The sequence below is a fragment of the Echinococcus granulosus genome (assembly GCF_000524195.1).
Source record: "Echinococcus granulosus chromosome Unknown EG_S00003, whole genome shotgun sequence".
NCBI lineage: Eukaryota > Metazoa > Platyhelminthes > Cestoda > Cyclophyllidea > Taeniidae > Echinococcus > Echinococcus granulosus.
Window position 1 is genome coordinate 2,735,002 of NW_020170383.1, and position 18,850 is coordinate 2,753,851.

The following is an 18,850-nucleotide window of genomic DNA, read 5'->3' on the forward strand; positions in this document are numbered from 1 at the left end:
CAGTTTCTAAACCATTTTTTTACACTAGGTTAAGGTATACATAATTTGAAAAATAACGATTGATAAAAACAGAAAACGTTGTTTGAAGTATTAAGCGGTCTTTTGTTGGCATGCATTAAAGTCGACTAATTATTGCTATCCTTACAGGTGGGTCCAAAGGTAACACAGTATATGGTGGAAAATCTCCAGCCCAGGACTAACTACACTCTCTACCTCGCTGCTATCACCTGTCATGGGGAGGGTGTACGCTCCGAGCCCTACCCTATTATCGCAAGCCACTATCTCAAGCTCCTCGGTCGCAACGCCTCCGAGGCCCTTGTCTTTACCCGCACTTCGCTCTCCGATGGTGGAGGCGATGGTAGTAGCGGTGGTAGTGCCTCTTCCTCCTCCACCTTCAACGTGAAGAACCCATTTACCACACGCTTCCCCTTGGACATCACGACTGCTCCTTTAGGCACTAGAGTCTACAACCACACTTGGTTCATTGTCTGTCTTGTCTGTGTCGCAGTGCTCTGGTTGCTCATTTTCGCAATCATCCTAGTCTGCCGCTGGCGCAGACATCAACGTGTGAAGCAGCGCTATCCGCCTAATGCAGCCGCAGCCGGTGACGATATGGCATTTCGGCTCAAGCGAAGCAGCGGTGGTGGCGGTGGTAATGACAGAAACAGTAAGGTGGGGCTGCTGGACTCTACCAAGGAGAATGGTATGGTTACGCCGCAACAGCAACAACATCCTATATTAGCACCAGTGGGACTGATGAAACATAGCTATCCGCGACTCCAAATGGGAACAGGAATTCTAACCTCCCAGAGGACGACTCAACAACCACCACCTCCACCACCACACCACGAAGATGTGGGATACGAGGCACCAGGTAAGCTCGGTTCTACCACTTTCTTAATAAAATATTGCATCAATTCCAACTTTGTCAAGATGAAATTCTCAGTTTTCGGCTGATCGCTTTTCAAATGCTTGGCATCCTCCTGGGTCGTTCCATTCAGTAATTTTCATTTGTTTATCCACTTTTTAACCGGTATTGAATATTCGCTGTATTGGTAATTTCCCAACTAGTTTTATAATGTTTAGTCATAAAATTCTAAAGCTCCAGGAATCATCTTCCAAATTATATTATTTTTTCTTACAGAATGTTTCCTTCAATGGTTTATAGTTCCTGATTCCAGTATCTAACTGTAAATTGGCTTGCTCAGAATTGGCGCGTGGCCCAGTAATAAGTCTGAGGAATCTCACTCATCAGCTGTGAATTGAGTGATTTTAGGTCTAAAGATTCTTTACGTAACTTTTAATTTCGATTAGCAACTCGATGGGGGATTTCTGTTGATGATTACATGGATCAGGCTGGTACTATTTAGCATTTTATCTTAGATTCGTAACTTTACTTTGGCCTAATCTCTTTCAGTCAAATAGCCTGGTTAAGTCAAAACTCATCAGGATCCCATCATCCGGCTTTAACTTGTACGTGATGTGAGATACAATGCCAATTAATGGATGCAATATCTATTCCTACCATCGAAAGTCTGTTGGAAAATCCCGTTTGACATTTGCAAGCTCAGTTGAATTCTTACCTGATTTGACTTGACAGAACGTTTGTCTTGTTCAACGTAAAACATTTGAACCACCTATCTTCAATTGCTAAATTGGAATTAAAGTGGAATAGATTTCTAGTAAATGCGCTGTGTCTAGCAGTGGGTAATGCCAATCTTTTCCGTATTTTGGGTTCGTCGGGTAATTATTCTCCCGGCTGAATGTTTTCTCAGTTTCCATTTTACTACTTACCCATTTCTGCCTTCCATCATATGATTTCTTTTTATAATTTAGCAATCTGCTTTTGATATCGGTGAGCTTGAATTTAATCCAAACGGCTTCAAATGGATCATTGCTAAGTTTGCTTTTACTTCGAGTAAATTATTACAAATATAGCGGTGAAATCACTGTTTCAACTAGAAACTTAGAGACGTACCTCAAAGGAAGCAGTCTGGTGAGTAATGTTTAATGCATGCCTATTTCACCGTTCACGTCAGTTTTTTATGGTGAGCTTTTGAATTTCGGCTAATTTAAGCCTGATTTGTAACGGAAGGTCAAAGCAATCCAAGTCCTCATCCTGATTATTTACGCAACCAGAAATTCCCATGTGGTCTAGTTGGACTTGTGGTGAGGAGTTTTCTCTGTTGCATTTTGCATCAGCGCAGTCAAATTTCTATACTTTCTTCTCCCACTCACTCTCTGTTGCTATCACTGCCTTTTCCATCTTTATCTGCCTCTCTCTAACCCACTTCTTCCAGGCACACCGGTCGCAAATTCAAATGTTGCCACCGCAGCCTATTCGCCACCCTTTCTGACGCCATATGGCCCTTTATGTCTCCCCATAACTGGGTCATTCTCTCGTTTCTTGCCTCTATCTAGATGTCTGGGCAGTTGTCTAGATCTGTGCTTTTACTATTACCACTTTTGTGCATAGCCTGGCTGAACTGCCCCAGTTAAGACAGTTTAACCAACGGTAGGTCCAACCTTCCCTCGCAGAATCGATTACTTCCACCACCTCACCGCACAGGAAGCCTTAGGTGTGCGCAAGGGAGAGCCTCTGTACAGACGCAGCAAATGTCCCCCTGTGTACAATTTTATGGGCGCAAATGGATGTCTCTGTTTAACCATCAAAATCTAAGCCTATTTGCCTGAGACTTAGGCGCTTAAGGTGAGGAGAGCCAGCAGATGCAGGGGTCCTGATTGACAGCAACAATGGTAGTAGCCTCTCATTTAGTGTCGCATTTTTATCACGATAATACCTCTCTCTGGACGAGATGCACTACCTCGGATTGAGGAAAGGCTTTACTTAATTATTTGGCTGATAATTGAAACTATGACCAACATACATTGCTGCTTTGTAACATTGGGTAATTTCCTAGGGGCGTCGGCTTTCCGTACAGGTTATTTGGTGTTGATAGATCCTTAATACTCAAATGCACTTATGCCAATGTAAAAGTGGATAATCAGCTAATCTTACATTGAAAATTAGTGCACTGCCCATGCAGTATCCTGGTTTTTAAGTCTAGACACTGGTTGTCAGGACTTTGTTCTGTCCATACTAACAACGCAATTCGTATCCATGTTGCTTGATTTGTATTGCGTTTTGGTAAAATAAGAAATGCGGGTAACCCAAAGTGCTGTGCTGCCAGAATTCACATTGCATGAATTCATTACACACCCAATAGTAATATGTTTATTTACAAGTGATTAATGTCAAACGATGCTTTTGTTGGTGTCCCTTGTAAATATAACTAAAGATCTAGGCGCCACCACAAGGCTCTCAAATGTAACCATACTAAATTGCACGACGATATTGGCGTATTCATGGTTAATCTGCTAATTTTTAATAAGTTACAAGGAATGGCCTGTGGTACAAGGATAATTTCGCCCAGTCCTCGAATCGATGGGGTCAAAACGTGTTGTATGAATGTAGGTTTTGTGGAATTGTCCTACTCTCAGTCTGATATTTCCATCAACACCAGTCCTGAAAGTTATTTTTTCCGTTTTTATGTACGAATGCGTTTATTTTTGATACAATTATTTTCGGATAAAGTCTGCACTCATACTTGTAATTTATATTCATGTTTGTGGTTAAGTCTTCTACAATTTTGCATCATTTCGTGTATGAGTTGAACTTCATCTGTGTTATACATTGCCCTAGAACCATAATATAGGTCATTCAGAAGTCTGTTGCCGCTTTTTATCTATAAAGTGATTTCCTAAGTCGCTTTTTCGTTAGCTAAATAGTGTTTGTCTATTTTAGATCATTTAATGGTGAATATCACCTCTTAATATGAAGCATTATCCTGAGGATACTTTACTTTGTTTCAGCATAGAAGCCTTTGCCTACTGAGCCGATAGAAAATGGTATTTTATTTAGTTGGATTTTGCCTTAAAATTAGGGAAATTATGAGCACTTATTTGTTCACCCGAGCACTGAATTTTTATTTTTCACATTGGAGCAATATATCTTGAAAATTTGAAATAGAGGCAAGAATAACGGGCCTATGCGCATGGTGCACTCCAGTGACCATCGGTAGCTCATTGTATGAAAAATGATTATTTTCGGTAGCATTTGTATGAAAGCCTGTAAATTACCTTGTTATTGCCAATGCCAAGAAGAGCAGGGTTTATGTACATCACAAGTTAATCCTCCATTTCTTTCAATATAAGCACGATCAAGAGATTGTGTAATAGTAAGTGTAATTGCCCTTACTACTCCCTCGCACGCCATTATTCGTGATTTTGAGTCTTCTCCATTCGCTCTGTCGCTCCCACGGCAAATGAATCCAGTCACACTAGCACCGATCTCCCCTCAGCAAAACTGCAAAAAAAGACTTCTGTGAGTAATTTGTCTTGCTTGTTTGTTTGCTCTTCTCTTTCCTCCCTCTAAGCACGATCGGTAGCCATACTTCCGTCGCATGTTTCGGATGGGGTATGCTAAACCAAATTGATCCCGGACAAATGGAACCTGATAGGCAATAATTTGACACCATGGTAGAAGCAGTGATATAATGAGTCACCACTTTGCCAAAACGGGGTCAAGAGGGTGCGTACTGGGCCACCACGACCACTGATACCGACTAATTCTGTCCCAAACACTCGCACTCTGTGTGTCTACGTGTTTGAATGTATTCTATGATTGGCATTTATCTTCTTCGCCTCTTCATCCTTTTTATTTCCTCATTATGTTCCGCTCACGTTACCACGGTGACTACTACAACTCAGGACAGAGAGATAGATAGGCCTATTGTTCTACACTAATGCGGAATCATCCCAAGTTTGCACATAATTCTGTTCTCTCAGCAGAAATTTGACTTTTTTACTATCTCCGTCTGAATCACACAGCTTCCTCCCTTTGAAGGGTAGACGCACAGGTTTTGTCGTTTTTTTAGGAGATACCGCATCTCGTCCATAACCTGTGATCTCCTATGCTTTTCCCAAAAGCTGTCGGCTTGATTGATGCCTTTGCATTGCCTGAACAAAGTAATTTATTTATAGCTGTCTATACTTATAGGCTTTTCCTACCAGAGTGAGAGATGACCAGGGCAACTGTTAGATTTGCTATCATCTGCGAGTGCGCGCGCGTGGGATTTGTGCCTCCGTTGGGCGTAAAATCACGATTTTTGGCATGGCTTTCCATAAGAGCGCCATGAGGAAGCTTGAATGAGATGTTTCTGTTCAGTTTTATCTCCTGAAGTAATTGCTCTTCACACTCCATCTACCGCATAGCGTATGGTTTTGCCCCCCGGCTAGGAGAGCGGAATTTCATCCGTAAGGAGCATGGCTTCAAATCTATGAGATTTTCCGCAAACTCACATGAAAATCTGGCGCTTTGTTTTAAAATATTAATGTTTTTCTTGTAACATCCCATCTTTTGATTTTCGCCCCCAAACTCTCTCACCTGTCGGACATTTTTGTCGTTTTTATTAAGTTTCATATAAAAAATGATTAAAATGGCAGTGTTACATATGGCATTGGTATTTGATTTGTGAGTACAAATATCCAAAAGTCTTAATTTAATTAGTTGCATACGAACTTTTGGTGGTTTGAAATTTTCTTTTTAGTAGAAACCAAAAAGGTGGAACGGCAAGTTAACACCACAGGCCGATTTATGTAATTTTTTATTATCAAACAACATTACATATCGTTTCGTAACAGTAATGGCTTAAAATAAAACGAAAATTTTAGGCTTTTCCTCAAAACCTGTAATTAGCACAAGCTCATTGTGGAATTAATGATTTTAAAGAAACTCGCGTGTTCCACGGGATTGTGAATAACATCTATTTACATAAAAGAAATTTACCGATTTCGATTTTAAAACCGTTTTCTATCCACCTTACTGCTAAAGGTTGACCGTAAACACGGATCTATTATTCTTACCCTTTGTTAGTATTTTTGGACTATTTCTAATACTTTTCTGGTGATTGTTGTGGTTATTCACATTTTTGCTGAATTTTATAGCTCCATACGCATCATTTTTTGAAAGTAAATTAAACGTTAGATGTAAAATTATGCTGTTTTAATACCAAAGGTGATCAAAGAAGCAATGGAAATTCCATTCGAGCAAAATAGGATGGGATTATGAAAGTGCAGAACGATGATAAGGTGTAAAATTAGCCGCGTTTAAGCTTTCTTTATCATTCGTGGTGCTTCTAATAGGCTTAGCTTCGCTTGAAACTGTTTGCTACCATAACTAGCCGAATTTTTGCAAGTTCTCACTCACAGCCTTCGAGAACTTGGTGGAAGAAATAGATCCACTGATCTCGCCTAACTTTTTTCTCGATTTCTCTTCTACAGGTGGTCCGGTTGTTCCAGAGGCCATGAAACTCACTTCCACGGGTAGTATATTTCTTGCTACGGGTGGGACTACTAGTTCCAGTAGTCAGAACTCCTCACTACACAAGAGTCCTGTTGCAGCAGTGCTGGAAGGCAGTGGCATGGAAACAGTAAACGAGAACCTCACCATCAGTGTCCCTGCGGGCGCGCCAGTGGCAGCAATGGAAGACGAGGTGACGCTGCGCGCAGATGATCCAAACTCCGTCTCACCTTACGCTAGCACCTCTCTCATCGAGCAGCTCCGTCATGGTTGTGGCAGTAGCGGTGGAGGCGTCGGAGCCTTCCCAGAGGTTATTCCTCCGCCGCCACACTACCCACCCCCGCCGGTGCCACCGGACTCACCTCCGCCTCCGCCACCACCACCGGTTCAGCACGCCTACACCCCCTCAGAGTGCCACTACGCTCAAAGTGACTTGCAGAAGACCGAGGATGCTATGTTTGTTGGTGCACCCTACATGCCCACCGTGGGGACGGTCTATCCACAGGAGCAGTACTGGCCTAATGGCATGCGCTACATGCAGCAACCGGTTGTTACTACCATTCCCACTCAGAGTGAGTCCCTCTTTCATACCTCATGACGTGGGTGTATAGCACTGGTATTTATTTGGATAGTATAAAGCATGGGGTGTTAATTGGGACCTATTTTAAAGTGTATCGAAGAGGGAGTGCTCATTTTATTATCGCTTTCAAAAAATACATTACATATTCGCGATTCATTGGAAGAGATGTGAGATGAGTATATCTTCTAAACTTCAATGTAATTGTTATTATATTTCAACATTCAACAAATTTCAACCTTGGAGAAGCCAATAGCATAAATAGAACCTTGTAGAATAATAGTAAAATGTGAGTCTAATGTGAAATGGGATTGAATTTTCAACAAGGCATTCTAGCTGTTTGATCTCTCGACAAATTGCAAATCATTTGTGAGGTAGCCCTACTGCCGAAGTTGCTGACCTTTGTTCACTATTCCCAAGGTAATTGCAAAGTTCTCGGTCCTTTTTTGCCCAAGACAATACCGGCTTTCTGGCCGGAGCTAGTTGTACTTAACACTGGTGAATTGAGCCCCGTTGAAAAACTAACATCCCTAGCACAGGTTAATGGTTTACTTGATCCAATGGTGATTGTTAATTTGCAGTGCAATATTACTCCTGTGTCTAGCAATATTTTCATGTGTGTTCGCGTGATTGGTTCACGCAGAAAGGGTGTTTATTTTAACTGTGTGCTAAGCTCCGCACTAATAAACCCCTGTGTATCTGCGCTTCATCATTGCTGTTAACTTCACAGAACTTCACTTTAATGGATTTCCACAGTGCATTTGACTGTATCGCAGCATTGGTGACAATAATACGCTCTGCGAAGGTGTGTGTGCTTTATTCATGGGCTGACATTTGAGATTTAAAGGCTTGTGCGCTTGTATGTAGGCATGACTGTCAGCATTTTTGTGTTTACATTGTCATCCATTTGGCATACTTGCATGCGTGTGAGCCTTCATGGCGTGTTGATCTCAGGGTTCTGTTCACGGACGACATCTATCACGACGGCATAATCAATAAACTATTTTCTGCTGTTTATTCATCACCATCTTCACCCTACTCACTTTCTCTAACATCCAATTCAGAGCGAAAAGCACATCTGATAGGAACCGGCTATTTCAAAAGTCTACCCTTTACCCAACGCCAGTCCTCTAATCATGCTTCTTAATTACAGTTCCAGTAAACAAGATTTCTTTAGCTCGTCGCTGCGAGATGTTATAGGTGGATTTCTTCATCTGGAGTGCATGAATACGCCTCGCCAAAGTAAAGGACATAATTGCATGCTCCCCATTACAGCCTGATCATCACCGCCCTTTTGCTTCATCTTTTATGTAGCCGAGTGAAATCGCATCGCTTTTAAAGGAAGAATTCTTCTCCCTTTTCTCTCGCACACTTATCGCATGCTCATACTTTTATTCTATTAAGGATGGATTTAGTGCATTGAGAAATCTAATATCATCTGCAACTAAAGGAAGTTATGCAACTTCGAACTTCATTGTTATTCTGTTTTTGTTCAAACTGTTTGTTCTTCTCCCTCTGTTGTCGCTATGACAACTGTGTGGGTTCAATTTCGACAATGCTGCATTATTTGAAGATAAATTTCGCCTCTTTTTCTTTCCTCTTTCAGTCTTGCCCTAAATCCCACTTTAATTTAATTTTTAAATCAAATCCATCTACCCAGTTATTTCGAGAGGCATAATATTCTAGAAATGCGTGAAAATGCTAATTATTGTGATCTGTAAATAGGATGAAGCAGTGCGTTTTGGATTTTCCCGGGAAATCGTTAGTAAATTTGATAAGTGGAAGCTTTCATCTAGTTAAACGGTTATATAGCTCACCTGCGTTCATGTGGTTTTGGAATGAAAATATTATTTTTGACTAAAAATCTTGGAATCATGGGGTAGGTTTCGTAAAAATATTCACCTTTTGCTCTTGAAATAATCAACCTAGGCGATTGAAGATCCTTTAAATGAAATGTTCTACTTGAATTTGGTCTGTTGCTTGCTTTCCCTTGCGTAGTTGAAACCTATTCTGTTCTCCTCATAATTAGGCGAGATTATCGTGGAACGCATGCTTATTTTCGTATTGAAACGTTTTATAGCATATTGGTTTGGCTCATTTCGCTGTTGAATGGTTGTGTTTCATAACTAAACGCCTGTATTATGATTGAATAAACAGGCAGGAGCCTTGGTCTCATGGGAAAATTATTTACCAATGAGAACTAAGCTGTTGTTTTTAGGTAGGTCAAAAGCCAAATTACACCAAAAAATGCCACGTGAAATCACACGCAATGTGGTGTATTTGTCCTTCCAAAAAATTATAACTGTCATGCTGTTTAATAATGAGTTGCAATGGGTCTTCTACTGCATTCCTAAATAGTTATTTCTGTACATAGTTGGGTGCCTAATTTTCATGATCGTGTTCAGTGTACGCAAATGAATTTTTAGGAAAAGTGTTATTGGTAGAATCTGGGCATTTCTTAAAAGTTCGACAAAAAAGGGCTTAAACCTTTTTTGGCCCTGGGATCCCAAAAAGGTAAATTGACGTAAATGACATCTATTGGCATTCGTATATTTGAGGGTCGAATTATGACTTTCCTTTTTTACTACTAGGCAAAAAAGACAGTTTAGGATTGAATGACTAACTTTTCCTGGTCACGTACTCTTCGTCCTAAGTAGACACACAAAAAATTCCCTAGCTATTTGAACTCCATTTCGCCAGCGAAATTAATTAGCTGCTTAATCTGATACAAAGAGGAAGAATGAATGAGGGCAGTCAAGAGTACACCGGAAAGAAAAGAAGTAAATTTTGTTTGCTATTTCTCTCTTGCCCTCTATCTTCGTGTGCGCTTGGGGGAGCACGCACGCACGCACGATGTAATTCCTGAGGGGAGAAAGACACGGGCGAGAAGGAGGGAATTTAAGGGAGTAGGAAGACGAAAGTGCGATATCGTTTTACCCCAGCTCACGCAAATTAAATCGTCTCACTAGTGTTGGCTTATGCGCGAGTGCGTTTTAACGTTGACCTCCTCACGGCATCCCTTTACTGCCGTTACGAGGAAGGCCTGTAGAAAAAACCAAAACTGCTCGACATTAATATAACTTTATGACAGTTAGCTCAACTTAAATTTGCAATTTCTGTGATGGGTATATCTCGCAATGGTTCCTATACGACCGAGCTCTCGGTAGATAGGCAAATTCGGAGCGTGAAAGCTTTCAGTCAAAATCCGTTTTGTTGTCTAAAGGCGGTAGCTAAAAGTTAAATTTGTGCAGAAAAATATTCATTTACGAAATAGACGAGCAGAAATAAACCGTTTTTATTGGGCAAGAACAAATTGTGCTTTAAATACAATTGTAAGATTCCTCTCCAGCAAAGCTGATGACGTCAATAGATGCTTCTGGTACAAATATTTAAAAGTGAAATTTTCTACTTACTAACTTTTTTATCTTCCCTTGTTTTAATATGTTCTTTGTTGTTTAAGCAATGTTACTTCACGAATTTCCAAAGTGAATATGTTGTTTCATCAAAAGTTTTTTGGCAAGCCGATTAGAAGAGTAGAATTGCGAAAGGGTCAGATAAACCTACCATAACAACAACCTTTTCGGACGCATTCTCTGGGCTAAGACGCTAATTGTTGGGTTTATTAAAAATGACATCTTGACTCTCCTTAACTATAGAGAAGATTCTTTTCCACTGGCAATGCTAACCACGAAAAAATGGCCTAAGTTTGTTTGCAATTGCTTATGTACTTATTTTAGGAATTAACTAACAGCGAGAGGTCTATCACCTACCGTTATTTACATTTTAACACAATCAGTCAAAACGGTTAAAAACAGTTAATAAATTTATCTTCTCACCTTTTAACGTTTCACAAATTCTCAATCAGAGTTGATGGGATTTCTTCGAAGTCCGTTAGAATTAAACAGTGGTAAAAGGCTTTTCTGCTCCCTACACACTTTGCACCCACTGTCGTTTTCAGCTGAACGCTCTTCGCGCTTGGATGAGTTTCCAGAGCGGTAGAAAAAGTGCACAGTTTATGCTACCGGAAATGACTTACCTGGAGTACTTAACTCATCTGAAAATTGCTGTATTGTTATCCCGGTAGTAAATTGATTGCAAGCGCAATGAACCCATGAGTTGTAGCATTTTGCACGATCCAGTTACACCAGTTCTCGCTGTTTCAAAAATTACCACTTTTCATTAAATCAGCGTAACCCTAGTTGTTTGATAAATCATTTTGAAGTCCTGTATATGGCGTGCTCGATAGCTTATATCTTTTAAATTACTGTGTGCGACCTACAGGTGATTGTTGGCATCAGTCTTGAATAATAACATTAATTAAATACGATCCTTTCCAAAGCGCACAACATGCTCAGCAAGTAGTTAAAGTGGTAGCAATCTAATTGACCTCAGCTTACATTAATAACTGACCTTTAGTCCCCTCATCTAACAGCACTTTCTGATGGACTTTATTTGTAAAAATGTAATATTTATTGTATATTGAATCATAGAATACATTGTTGAATAAATAATTTTCACTGCTGATTGCGGAATGCATTATCGTGAAACTGCAGCGTAATTTGTGCGTGCGAGGGTACTGGGTAATTTTTATAATTGTTTTTGTTACCTTGCTTTGAAACTGGGTAGAATCCATCAGATTCGCGTGCCATTTACTTGAGCAACATCATTATTATTTTCTTTTTTAGTCAGAAGATGCATCTTTTTCTGTCCTAGTTACCCTTTGCATAAGGTCTAAAGTTGAGCCAATGCATTGTACGTTAGCCTAAAGTAGTTTTCGATAGGTCCGATATCTTTTTTACATTCTTTAAACAATTGTTCTCCATTCCCAACGATTGGTAAGTGCGTCAGCCAAAATTCCAACCTAAACATGACTTCCTTCGGTATTTGGTAATCAACTTCAACGACGCACCAAAGACATGGATTACAGGGCTGTGAAGGAACACAGAGTTTATTGTCTTTAGTTTCTGCTTATGTAGGTATGTTTGTGTGCTATGACTCAGGCTTTGTTACCAACGTTAACTGTTGTTGTTTGTAGACGGCACTCTCTATATGCCGCACATGATAGGGACAATGCCCAACGCGGCGTTCATGACCCAACAGCGTTTTGGGCAGCCGACTTACTACAATCTTCATCAACACCATCCCGGACAGATGATGCTGATGATGCAGCAACAGCAGCCGAGTTCCGCTCTTGCCGACGATGTGGTGCTGCCGACTTCCACACTGACACATCCTAGTCGCAACGCCCAGATTCACGCCGATAACTAGCAATTTCCCTTTCCTCCTCTTCACGATGCTGCTGGCGTTGACACGGCATCCATACACAATGCATTTCGTTCCGCCGTGTTTTATGCATTCCACAGCACGATAAGTGCACACACACTCGTACAGACACCAACCCCAAGAGAAGGCTAGACAAACTAACCTTGCGTTTTTTAGAGCTCATTTTCCTTCCCCTGCCCGCCTCCACCCTCTACGTTGACCTCGTGTGTGCGTACGCTCGTGTTTATATGCATCCAGGGTGTGAACTAATCCACTTCAATCTCTGTGACTGTCTTGACAGCGGAGACCCATCTATTAGCCTCGTGTGTGCGCGCTTGTGAACTGGAGAACTAAGCAACCAACTAACATGCAATCATCCATGTTTACTCCATCTCTCTCCATACATATATATCTCTCATTTCGTTTTAATTGCGAAAAGAAATGCACTGATAATATTTGAGCTGCCTCGCCTTTTGGGCGCCTAGTAGAGACTAAAATTATGGGAGCCGTGAGACTTTGGTACTTCGAGGAAATAATAAAAACCATGTATCCTTGTTTCAGAATGTGGGGTTCGTGGTTGACATTCTATCAAACGAGAACATGTATTTTGACTAAGCCGTTGAAAGTATGGTCTTGAGGCATTACTAGCGTACGGGTGCGCATTGTCGGTTCTCGAATTCGTTTCCGTCCGCCAAGAGCCGGGATTGACATACCTAGATACTTCGCCTGAATACAGCGGTCTAGTCGTGCTAATGTTGGTCGTTCACCACTCTTAACAGCAGTGGTGTTTTGATTTGCGAAACACAGATGTTTTAAGCGGTAAAGCTCTTCCTGCTCTGCAATATTTCTTAAAGTGTTTTAATGCGATTGAGTAATTGCGTGGTAATTGTTTTAAACACATTGGTAACGCAAACCCGTGAGAGCCTTTGGCAAACTACAGTCTTGTAATTAAAAGTAGAGAAAAAGTTTAGGGGAAATGTGAATGTTTTATAGCTTTCCAAAAGCGTTGTTAGATGCAGTCGTCTACTGGTCTTCATCTGATTATTTCCAGATAACATTAGTAGTATAACTTCTCTTGTCAAAAGAGACTCATTCAACTATTATTAGTATTTCTTCGTTCATTCATTCTGCTAGTATGTGTTGTGACTAAATTATTACTTTTCTGCAAACATCGCCACAGTGGGTTGGTGAATGTCTTAGTACAGTTTCAATGTGTCATTTTAAGAATTAATAAAAATAAATGCTAACATTTTTTGCGTGACTACACTGCTTGTAGTAGAATCTCCGTGATTGTACAAAACACCTAAGATAGTAAAATAAACATTAGGGACGATATGTAAGCCAATATAATACAGCTTTACCAAGCACGTGTATGCACTGGCTTCCAATTTGGGGGTTCCAGCAAGTTAATTTCTATGGTCCGTAATTTAAAGTCTCGGTCTTGTGGACTTGCGACGTAGTTGAACATTAGAGGATTTGTTCTGCAATTCCAAACTGCAGAGCAACATAGAGAAAATGTTGAATTTTGTGACTGCAAAGTTTATGTTTACTCTGTAGCAAGATGTTTATGTTTGGAGGCTTGCGTAAACCACAGCTTCGTTGCAATATTCCTTCGGTACTGCATGCATGAATGTACACTTTGGAAGTGTGACATCAGTTTCAATGGAAACAATGCCACTTATCGCTACTACTTCATCTGCTATCAAACACCGACCTTGGTGTTTTGCGACATTCACTCCATAACCTAATCTGTCAAATAAAGTAATGGTGAATTATCGAGTTCGTTCAATCTAATATACTCACTGATAGCTTCATTACCAGAGCTAAAAATTTCATATTTCCTAGTTTGAGTGACTTCGCGAATTTCTAGCGAGATGGGTCGGCAATCCATTTCTGTCGATCATCTCGTATAAGAAATTGCCTTTCTTGAACAGCCGCCTTCACAGGGGTGATGTTGTTATCGTCCTAGACCTAAGACTGCTACTAGAAATAAGTAAGGCATTTGTAAGACAGATAGTGTTCACTAGAGTCTACAGCACTTTCAGGAAATTTTGGTAGACGATCGTTCTACTAGGCTCACTTTTCCAAAACACCCACCACTAAGGTAGTTTAAAAATATTTTCTAACAGTGCATCAACAATGGTGGGGATTGGTTGCAGTCCGATTTTTGACAGTATTCACAATGTATTTCATGTATTGACATGCTATGCAATGCTGCATTTAAAAATCTTCGTCAATTCTCCATATTAACTTTAACTAAGCTGCACAAAAGACGATTAGGATGTCATTCTGCCTTACTGGGCCAAATCAAAACGTAAAGAGTATTCCAAGACTGGATGGGTCAATGATATCAAGTTAACACAATAATCTTTTTACATGTAGGCGTCTCTACCAGGTGACTAAGACCAATAAGCTTTCAAGTTCTGAATTTCCTTCTCCTAGCCTGTAAAATTAATCTATTCACATCCTCGGCGTGTGAATATTTATTCGGTTAATTCGGCCTTGAAAGATGTTTAACCCTAACTTGAAGACTATTTGTTCAGTTCTGGTTATGGGGCTTTTGCTAAACGATGAGACCTGTATATTTTAACACATTTTCACTAAATTTTACTAATCTTTGAATCCAAAATGTCTTAAGGTGAAAATATGTTCCCACAAAATGAGTCACACACATTTTTATTATGGAAGCCTTCTTACCAACTCGTGAATGTCTGTCATGAACTTCGAAACAAAATACCAACTTCTGATTACTAGAAAATGAACATAATTTAAGTTCATTATATTGCCTTTTTTATTTGCCGGAGCGGATTCATGCCTGCCGCCGAAATTATTGCCTTCTTTCACAATCCACATGCATTTTAGACGATCGGTTTTAATAGCGTCAAAAAAGCACGTGAAATTTGATAACTTTGGGTAGCTTAACTGCAAAACCTACACCAATAACTTCCTTTCTGAGGCCACATACACACGTGTAAATTTCTAATGTCATTAAACTGTTAGTCGTGACCTGACGCCAGTTTCCCGCTCCATCGCACGAAAAGCTGACGACGGTGTAGCAGCATAGTCACCCAACTAATTAATTTTTCATTCATACAGTGCAGACAACTGTCTCTGCTCTGTTGACACACAAGAATAGAGAACTCACTTCCTCGTACTTAAAACTTTATGCTCAAGAATCCACTTTAGCAAATCAAGATCTGAAAGCACCCACAAAGTATTGCTTTTAAATTGGTGCAAAGGAAATGGGGACGATGGGATCATTTTTAAGAATAGGTGTAAGATTAGAATTAAAATCTTATTATGAAATATCACTACAGGAAACTGATGCTAAAAACGTGGACATATCATATTTCACCATCCTTAGAAATTGCAGAGAATTCTCTTTCATTACCTCAAAAGCTTAGAGTGTTTTTGGGGTTGGTTTTATTTATATCCTCTTAAATACATATATCGTAACTTCTTATAACACGATATTATTTCGATTATTAAATCTGTCCAAAAAGTGGCAATTATTCTGATCCAAACTATTTTTAAAAAAACGGTAACAATTGTGATGAATTATTCCTGATGATGTTGATTCCAGAAATGTCAACTCACATGTACGTTCGTTCTCAGTCTCTACAATACAGGCTAGTTCATTTCTCCGAATCACTATATCGCGTAAACTACCTACCACAAACCCCAACGGAAGACAAAATTAATAGCCGCTTCCATTAGTGTTTCCACTCTCTAACTTACTTCCCTTCTGTCCAGTTTTTTCTCCCAAGTTCGGATGGTAATCACGCAATGTCAGCTTTGAGAAAAAGTCAATTTTTTTCATGAATCGGTTTAAGAGCAGATTGCTTTTCTCATTCAAATCTCACTGATTAAACGAAAACCTATTTTAGACCTTCTCAAAGTAATTTTTGCCTCGGTCTGAAATAGATTCCGGATTTACTGCTTGTTCAATGAAGAAAATTAATTTGCTTTCATTGTAAATATTGAGTGACTGTAATTACTGCTTTAATCAAAAATTACAAAGGAAGATATTGCAACTATAGTTTGATCTAATCGCATCTTCTGTAGGTTCGTGAATAGATGTTTTTGGAAACTTGCAAGATTTTCCAAATAAAATACAATGCTTCCTCAGCACTATCGTTATTTGTTAAAAAAACGCTGATCTTAAAATACTGAAGCCGTACAGCTATGTAAAACAATGGTCGGGAAGTACAGAATGTCAGGGATAAAGTATATTGGAAAATCCATTCGCTGTCAAAACCTTTAAAGAAAATGGACCGCTTCCTTTGAACACTAAAATTTTGCCAATTTTGACTAGTGTATGAAAAATGTAAGCATCCTTGTATTAGGCACATCCTTCATCTGTTGGGGACAAGAGTTTGTGTAAATGATTAAAACAAGCCAATGAGGGAAACATCTCATTTATTTGTGACGCCGTGTCACATGCGATTCTGGCACCAAACTCGTAGTTAAACAATAACTTCGTTTTAGTTGTGGATTTATGGAAGATTATTTGGAACCTAATTTAAATTCTTTACGGTTGTCTACACCAAATGTAGGCATCTGGAAGGATTTCAAAAGTTCATGCGGACCAGTTTATGGCTGCACAAACTCAATTTACAGACCTTGTACTACCAAATTTTAGTTAAGATAGCTATTTTGGTTCCTGTGACGCCCAAAAATTATTTCAAAGTTTACTATTTTCTCCAGGAAACTTCCGTATGTTCCAAATAAAAATTCCGGTGCTCTTCTAGCCCGATAAGGGCAGAAAGCTTTACTCATCGCTGGAACTGAATTGTTACATCGATCAGAAGTAGCACTTTATTAGCATATTATTTATGTTTCAATGGTGTACTTCTTGTAAAAAGTGAAAATTTTAAGCTTAAGTAATGATATGATTTCATAAATTGGCCAAGAGAATAGTCAAACGTTAAGTTATAACAGTAAAAAAGCCAACTGAAAGAAATAAGTCATTTCGACATTCCCCATCAAAGCATTTGGCTATTTAGCTAAATTTATAAATTCTGAAGAATTAATGCGCATTCAAGATTTCCTCTCAAATTCTCCATTTTGGCATTAATCCAGTGTTCCAGATCAGGCCAGTGTGTACTAGTAGTGAACCAAGTTTTTCATCAGCGTATGTAAGAGTTGGGAATCGACAGGCACAGGCTGATAGTGATGGCACCAAAGTGGTGGTAGGAACCACGGTGACCAAAGAGTCTGCATGATTAAGTGTACTTTTAAATAAATTTTATTCTACTGCAGAGGGCGTATTTTGTGCGTATTTCATTGAATTTCGCTTTACTGAAAAGTAGTAACAGTAAATGCTCACTCAAGCAACAATACCCATGCTTCATTTTATAAATGCATCTCCAATAACTCGTGTTGTCCCGTTATTATGGTGTTATCTCAGCTTATTTTAATTTTAGAAGCAAATATAAAAGTTTCTGATAGGAAAGACTCGAAATGCTAATTATGGCCCCACGTGCAAAACAACTTGTATTTATAAGTCAGAGCTAATGGCCGTAGCCCCTGCTCTAGTTGTTCAAGTGTGGGGAACTGCGTCATAAATTGTGAAGACATCTGTGGAATAAGGGTCTACACCTACGAGGTCTTCAAATTTTTCTGCTTCTATTCACATTTTCATCCTGGTACATGTGTGCGCTTCAACTGCGCGCTGCTGTGCTTTCCATTGTTCGGTGACTAAGGCCGCTAAACAATTGAAACAGGGACCACACCGACCGCCGTGTTCTCCCTCTCTTTTTTCCAATGATGCAGAATTATCCAGGAGCGAGTTTTTTTTCAGACATGTGCTGCATCGGTGGACAAGGGGAAATTATGGGGAAAAAGGAGGAAGGAAAGCGATACCAAATTCGATAAGAAAGTGGTAGTCAAGGTCTGGTCTTTTCTGGCGAAATTTCCAACAGGAATTGCCCTTTCTGTGGCAACGCCCTCAACAAAGATGGGTGCGTGTGTGCGCACAGCCAATGGAGGTAGACGTTTGACAACGGCCAAACAATCAGGTGGACGGGTTGAGAACAGAGCTCTTGCTAGCAGGACTATCAAAAAACCTTGTGGATCCTACCAGCTATTAGTAACATGTATTGATGTAATCTCTTATTTTCATGGCAATTCGTTAGTAGTACTCTTTTTATATTCCTTTACCTACTGAAGACTCCAAAATTCCTCTAAGTTTCATTCTTTGTGAGCAATTGTGGCGATCTTTTGTAGCCATTTCCTGTTAGTCGATGTTATAAGTGGAACTTCTCTAACGTGATTACTATTTACCACGCTATTATTTGATTCTTGGATGCTTCAATTTTCAATGTAGTATTGAATAGGTTAATGTGGTGTCAAAATGTTTAACACTTTAATTTAAAATAGGCAGGAAAGTTATACAGGGGACTAGGAGTGCCAAAAATAAAAACCACGTGATATAATAATTGGCAAAAGTAAGTACATAGTACTAGTTTTTCTTGCTTCATGAGACTGTGCCGAGAAGTCCTAAAAACCACCGGAATTTACACGGAAATATTTATGGAAAAGTGGGAAAGGCAACACCTAGTTTTATGGATGCTGGTACAAAACAAAATGCTATCTATACTCATGACCAAGGATAAGTTTTATTTTAATAACACCAAAAGTTATTAGTA

General features: G+C 39.6%; 1 protein-coding gene across 1 annotated transcript in view; it reads left to right on the forward strand. All coding sequences in view use genetic code 11, as the record gives it.

Annotated features, from left to right (window-relative positions):
* EGR_00976 (Roundabout) overlaps positions 1-12,206 on the forward strand; it is a gene marked incomplete at both ends in the record, with an annotated part of 17,815 nt that extends 5,609 nt beyond the window's left edge. Inside the window, 3 exons of the mRNA XM_024490225.1 lie at positions 148-874; positions 6,343-6,933; positions 11,974-12,206. Of these exons, the coding sequence (XP_024355628.1) occupies positions 148-874; positions 6,343-6,933; positions 11,974-12,206 (1,551 nt within the window). The remainder of the gene's footprint in view (positions 1-147; positions 875-6,342; positions 6,934-11,973) is intronic.
* Positions 12,207-18,850: the final 6,644 nt, after the last annotated feature.